Raw genomic sequence first — 6,297 nt, 5'->3', positions numbered from 1 at the left:
TTAACCAATCGGACATAATTCCCAGGAAAATATCTGCAGTCAGAGATGGTGAGTGAGCATGTGAAGTATCATCACTTTAACACAGCAATACAACAGAGGAGGACAAGTGGGGGTTGGTGATGGTATGTCAAAAGCTTAGAAAGATCAGGGCAAGGGGGAGACAACGATCAAATAGTATTTTCCCGAGACCGCAAATCCAGCAATGATCTGGAGACCCACGTTCAAATCTGACTAATCCTTAAACAAAACATTAAGAATCTAATGATGAAGATTGTCAGGGAAAACCCACCTGGTTCAATAATGTCCTTCAGGGAAGGAAAATGTCACCTTTACCTGGTCTGGTCTACATGTGACTCCAGACCGTTGACTCCGGGCAATAAATTTTGCCCAGGGGTAGTGAAGTTCAAATTCTGTGAATTTTTTTAAAAAGACAGCGATGATAATTTCTACTGAAAAAAATAGAGAAACAATAAAGTTCACATGGTGGAGACAAAGGGAGAGAGAGGTTGAATACTGTAAATAAGCAGATGCTGCACTTATAGAGTCATAGAGTCATTCAGAAACAGACCCTTCAGACCAACTCTCCAACAAGACATCCCATTCTGACCTAGTCCCACTTATCAGCATTTGGCCCACATCCCTCTATACCCTTCCTATTCATGCACCCATCAAAATGCCTTTTAAATGTTATAACTGTACCAGCCTCCACCACTTCCTCTGGCAGCTCATTCCATACACACACCACCCTCTGCATGAGAACGTTATCCCTCAGGTCCTTTTTAAATCTTTCCCCTGTCACCTTAAACCTCTAGTTTTTCTCTTCCCTACCCCGGGGAAAAGACCTTGGCTATTTACCCTATCTGTGACCCTCATGATTTTATAAACCTCTGTAAAGTCACCCCTCAGCCTCCGACGCTCCAGTGTTACAGTGGCTCTGCCTTTCGACCAGAATCCTCACACTGTCTGCCTCTGTTTCAGGTACCTCTACATGATCTACAATGGAAAAACTGCTCTGGAGCCTGCTGGTGATTGGAATGGCAATGGCAGTCTATGCTTGTCCCAAATACTGTGTGTGTCAAAACCTGTCAGAGTCACTGGGGACTCTGTGTCCCTCCAAGGGCCTTCTGTTTGTCCCACCGAACATCGATCGGAGAACTGTCGAACTCCGACTGGGGGGCAACTTCATCTTTTCTGTAAACCGGCAGGACTTTGCCAATATGAGTGGCCTTGTTGATCTGACTTTGTCCCGCAATACCATTGACTACATCCAGCCCTATGCGTTTGTAGATCTGGAAAGCCTCCGATCCTTGCACCTGGATGCCAACAGGTTGACTGAGATTGGTGGCAACGTGTTCCGGGGCCTGTTGAACTTGCAGCACTTGAGCTTAAACAACAACCAGCTTCACTGGGTGGCAAACGGGGCGCTCGATGATTTCCTGATGACGCTGGAAGACTTGGACTTCTCCTACAACAACCTGGTGAGCCTGCCCTGGGAAGCACTGAGCAAGATGACGAACCTGCACACCCTGAGCCTGGATCATAACCTCATCGACTACATCCCCGAGGGCACCTTCACCGAGCTGCAGAAGCTGGCCAGGCTAGACCTTATCTCCAACAGGCTGCAGAAACTCCACCCCGACCCCATCTTCGCCAGGTCTGAAATGCTGCTCATTTCCACCACGCCCTATTTCCCGCCGCTGACCCTGACCCTAGGGGGGAACCCGCTCCATTGCAACTGCGAGCTGCTCTGGCTCAGGCGGCTGAGCCGGGAGGATGACATGGAGACCTGCGCCTCTCCGGCTCACCTCAAGGGGCGCTATTTCTGGTACATCTCAGAGGAGGAGTTTGTGTGTGAGCAGCCTCTCATCACCCAGCACAGCCTCAAGGTGCTGGTGCTGGAGGGGCAGACGGCCACCCTGCGCTGCAAGGCCATCGGGGACCCCAGGCCGGTGATCCACTGGGTGGCGCCGGATGACAGGATCCTCGCCAACTCCTCGAGGACGGTCGTCTACGAGAACGGCACCCTGGACATCCTGATCACCACCTCGCAGGACTACGGCACCTTCACCTGCATCGCAGCCAACGCGGCTGGGGAGGCCACCGCCTCGGTCGAGCTGTCTATCGTCCAGCTCCCTCACCTCAGCAACGGCACTGGGAGGGGCCTGCTGCCTGATTCCCGGCTCTCCGACATCACAGGCTCCACCAGGTCTCACCGGGGCGAGGGCAAGGCAGCCCCGCAGAAGAAGGTCACTGTGTCCCAGGTGACAGCCAACACCGCCCTCGTTAAGTGGTCAGTGGGTCACTCCGCACCCAAGGTGAAGATGTACCAGCTTCAATACAACAGCTCATCCGATGAAGTGCTCGTCTACAGGTAAGTGTTCACTCTGTAAGGTGTGTGATGGCAGCAAAGTGGATCAGTGCAAAGAAGAGAAAGAATTTAATATTATTTACATCAAATTAATTAATTTTAAGTTCACTTTACATCAATTTTGCGGTTGATTTTAAATTTAGTTTTATTAATGATATGAATTAGTTCTATATTTGATTTATTTAATTTAGATTAATTTCTTAAAATTAATGTTATATTTGATCTGGCGCATTTATAATAATTTATTACATTCGACTTCTGAGGAAGGGTTTCTGGACCCAAAACGTTTCCTGCCTTTCTCTCTCTTGCTGAGTCTTTCTAGCGTTCGCTGCCTTTGCCTCAGGTTTCCAGCATCTGCAGTTCTGTGGGTCTTTTCTTTAAAAAAAAGTGATGGATCGCACTGATTGGGTCAGCCTTATTAAAGTAAGAGGAGCATAAACCTGAGCACAGGCCAGCCAGCGTATTTCTGTGTCCGTAAAACACTCAAAATACCGTAGCATCCCAGTCTGCAGGCCAAATGCTGGCCAATGGTATTGGAATAGATGGATGTTTGATGGCTGGTGTGTGCAAGATGTGGTGAAGGGGCCCTTTCTGCACCATAAAAGTTTAGGGTGGATTGGCCATGAAAAGTTGCCCATAGTGTTGAGGGATGTGTAGATTAAGTGGAATATAGGGGGATGGGTCTGGATGGGATGCTCTGAGAGTCAGTGTGGACTTGTTGGGCCGGAGGGCCTGTTTCCACACTGGAGGGATTCTATGATTCTATAAAACAATACGAATAACAACAGCTCATATGCTTAGTGCCTATTGCATTCACAAAACATTGCAGGGATCTTCACAAAAGCTTTATAAAGCAAAACACATCACCTAACCTCCTTAGAAACTATTAGGCCAGATGGCCAGAACACTTTGATGAAAAAGATAGGCTTTCAGGAGTGTCTGAAAGGAGGAAAATGTGGTAGAGAGGAGGAATAGAATATTAGAATAGAATAACCTTTTATTGTCATGTGTGCTCTAGTGTAGTGAAAAGCTTTTACAATATCTACCTTCTTATGGTGATATCTTCAGTACAAGTACCTATGTACAATTCTAGGATACAACATGGCTTACAGAGTTGAAAAATAAGTTAAAAATAGGACAGTACTAAAGGGTTGACATTGCAACCAAGGTGGGAAATTTCAAATAGACATTACAGTGTAATAGCTCAGCGCTGGGCCTCTACACGTGGTCTGACCACCCGCAACAAACCGCAGCCCAAAAGCCGTCCCCTCTCCGCACCAAACCCCAGACCGTTCCGTACCAGCACTCAGCTGCTCCAAGATAAGGTCTCCAAGGTCTACTCCAAGGTCTCCCCTGTGATGGTCTCTGCCCGAGACTCGCTGACTGTGCGCCGCTCTGGGCCTGCTTCCCCACGCCGCTCCGGGCCTGCTTCCCCACACCGCTCCGGGCCTGCTTCCCCACGCCGCTCCGGGGCCTGCTTCCCCATGCCGCTCCGGGCCTGCTTCCCCACACGCTCTGGGGCCTGCTTCCTCACGCCACTCCGGGGCCTGCTTCCCCACGTGCTCTGGGGCCTGCTTCCCGACACCTCTCCGGGGCCTGCTTCCCCATGCCGCTCCAGGGCCTGCTTCCCCACGTCACTCCGGGGCCCTGCTTCCCCACGCCGCTCCAGGGCCTGCTTCCCCATGCCGCTCCAGGGCCTGCTTCCCCACGCCGCTCCGGGGCCCTGCTTCCCCACGCCCCTCCGGGGCCCTGCTTCCCCACGCTACTCCGGGGCATGTAGCGCACGTGCTACTCCGGGGCTTGTTCTACTGGGGACTTGCTGCTGGTGCCTGCCGCTCCTCAAGTATTTGCCTCTAATGCTAAGGGGAGAGAAAAAGATGAAAAGAGAGGAAAACAAAAAAGAAAAAGAAAGAAAAAGAACAGGTGGAGCAGAGATGCTCCGGCAGGAACGTCCAGGAGTGGGGTGGGAGTTACGGAGTTTTGGATCTTGGCAACTGAAGGCCCGGCCGCTGAAGGTGAAACAATTAAATTGAGGTGGCTTCCGACGTCAGAATTCAAGGAATGCATCTATCTCACAGGGTTGTGAGGTTGGAGGAGATTACACAGGCAGGGGACATTTGAGGCTGTGGAGAGATTTGAAAACTGGGATGAGAATTTTAAAATCAAGACATTGCTTCAGCAGGAATCAGGGTGGATCAGGAAGCACAGGACTGTTGGAGGAACGGGACTCAGTGTGAGTTATGACAAGGGCAGCAGAGTTTTTAATGAACTCAAAATTAAAGAATTTTTGTGCTAAGCCTAATAATTGTAACCAATACATTTTTAACTGCAGGTAAACTGATAAAAAAAAATTCCATCATCGATGTTTGAGAGGTTTAGCACTGGGACAGCAGGATATATGAATTTCCCTTGACATTTCTTGACTTTCATGAGTGCTAGCTAATTACTCCAAGAAGTTAATGAACACTGAAGTATGGCCCATATACTTATTCGGATTCTGTTCCGATGGGTCCCTGGGCACCTATCCCCAGTGCATTATGGTTCCAAGTCAGGAGGGATGACTGAATCTCCTTGTTTATTCAAGCCGTCCCTCGGATGAGAGTTAATTTATAAAGAAACCCTTCTAGTGTGCATAGGTTTTCTCAGCCCAAATGCTATTCATTTATGATTTAAATTGAGCTAATTTAACCAGGCATTGTTGTTTTCAAGAAAGAGTGATTTTATTAGCTAGCAATAATGAGAAAAGATAATAAAATGAGACCCACATGCACACAGATTAAAAATAAGGGGTGAATCCAAAAAGTAGAAGCAATAAAAAAAATACAAATCAGTCTTTGGCATTTTTTGGTGAATAGATTATGAAACCTTGAGGATGTTAGAGTGACTGAGCAAGCACTGACTTCCACAGCTGAATAGTTGTTTGGAGATTCCATAGTCTACAGTTTGATATAAATATAGCAAACAGGAACTGGATGAGGCCATTCAACCCTTTGAGCCTGCTCTGCCACTCCAAATCATCATTGCTGATCTGCCAGCTCAATACCCTGTTCCTGCTTTCTCCCACTAATCCCTTTAGACCTAAGAACTATATCCAGCTCCTTCCTGTAAATGTTCAATGTTTTGGACGCAGTGCTTTCTGTGGAAGAGAATTGCATAGGTTCTGGATGAAGTGATGTGTTCACATTTCACTCTTTAATAGCCTACCTCATATCCTTACTCTGTGATCCCTGGTTCTGCACTCCCCAGTCATCCTGTATTTATCCTGTCTCGCCCTGTTAAAATTTCTGAGATTTCTAAATGATATGATTTCTAAACTCCTGTGAATACAGTCATAAGCAATCTAGTCTCTCTTCGTATGTCAACCCTGCAAACCCAGGAAAAGAATTGAACTGAAAAGAGTTTGCCTGATTTCCTTCAACGGTGATATTATTGTTTGGCATCTTACCAACTATCAGAAAGACACTTTAATTCTTTTTACGCTCGCACACAGGGGTGTCAAGTGAGAGTAAGTACAGTGTAACTCAAAACACATGGCAACATACTAGTATGCTGGCACATTCCAGCACACTAGCATCCCCAGGCCAGGGGATGCATTTGGTTTATAACTCTCTTTCTTATGCATTTCCGGAAGGGTAAAACAGGAACATATCTTTGTCTAGAACTGCCTTTCTTTCAACTTGTATCATGCCCACAGTGGGACACAACCCACAGGAGGTTACATTTCAGTTTTTTGAATGGCATCTCTCCCTTTGAAGTGCTGCTCTCTAAAGTTCCCATGTCATCCATTTCAGGTATGACATTCCATAAGACAATAAAAGTTTGGAACAGGAATAGGCTATTTAGCCCCTTGGGTATACCACTCCATTCAATAGGATCATGGCTAATCTGACATTCCTCATGTCCACTTCCTTTTGTTTTCCTCATAACCT

General features: G+C 47.4%; 1 protein-coding gene across 1 annotated transcript in view; it reads left to right on the top strand.

The window, feature by feature from the left end:
* Window positions 1-998: 998 nt before the first annotated feature.
* Window positions 999-6,297, top strand: part of LOC109913791 (leucine-rich repeat and fibronectin type-III domain-containing protein 2) — a 32,215-nt gene continuing 26,916 nt past the window's right edge. Inside the window, exon 1 of the mRNA XM_048597276.1 lies at window positions 999-2,371. Coding sequence (XP_048453233.1) covers window positions 999-2,371 — 1,373 coding nt within the window. The remainder of the gene's footprint in view (window positions 2,372-6,297) is intronic.

This window comes from Rhincodon typus, chromosome 5, assembly GCF_021869965.1.
Source record: "Rhincodon typus isolate 14 chromosome 5, sRhiTyp1.1, whole genome shotgun sequence".
In the NCBI taxonomy this organism is placed as follows: Eukaryota; Metazoa; Chordata; class Chondrichthyes; order Orectolobiformes; family Rhincodontidae; genus Rhincodon; species Rhincodon typus.
The sequence above is the reverse complement of the archived record's forward strand: the minus strand, read 5'-3'. Positions and strand labels throughout refer to the sequence as shown.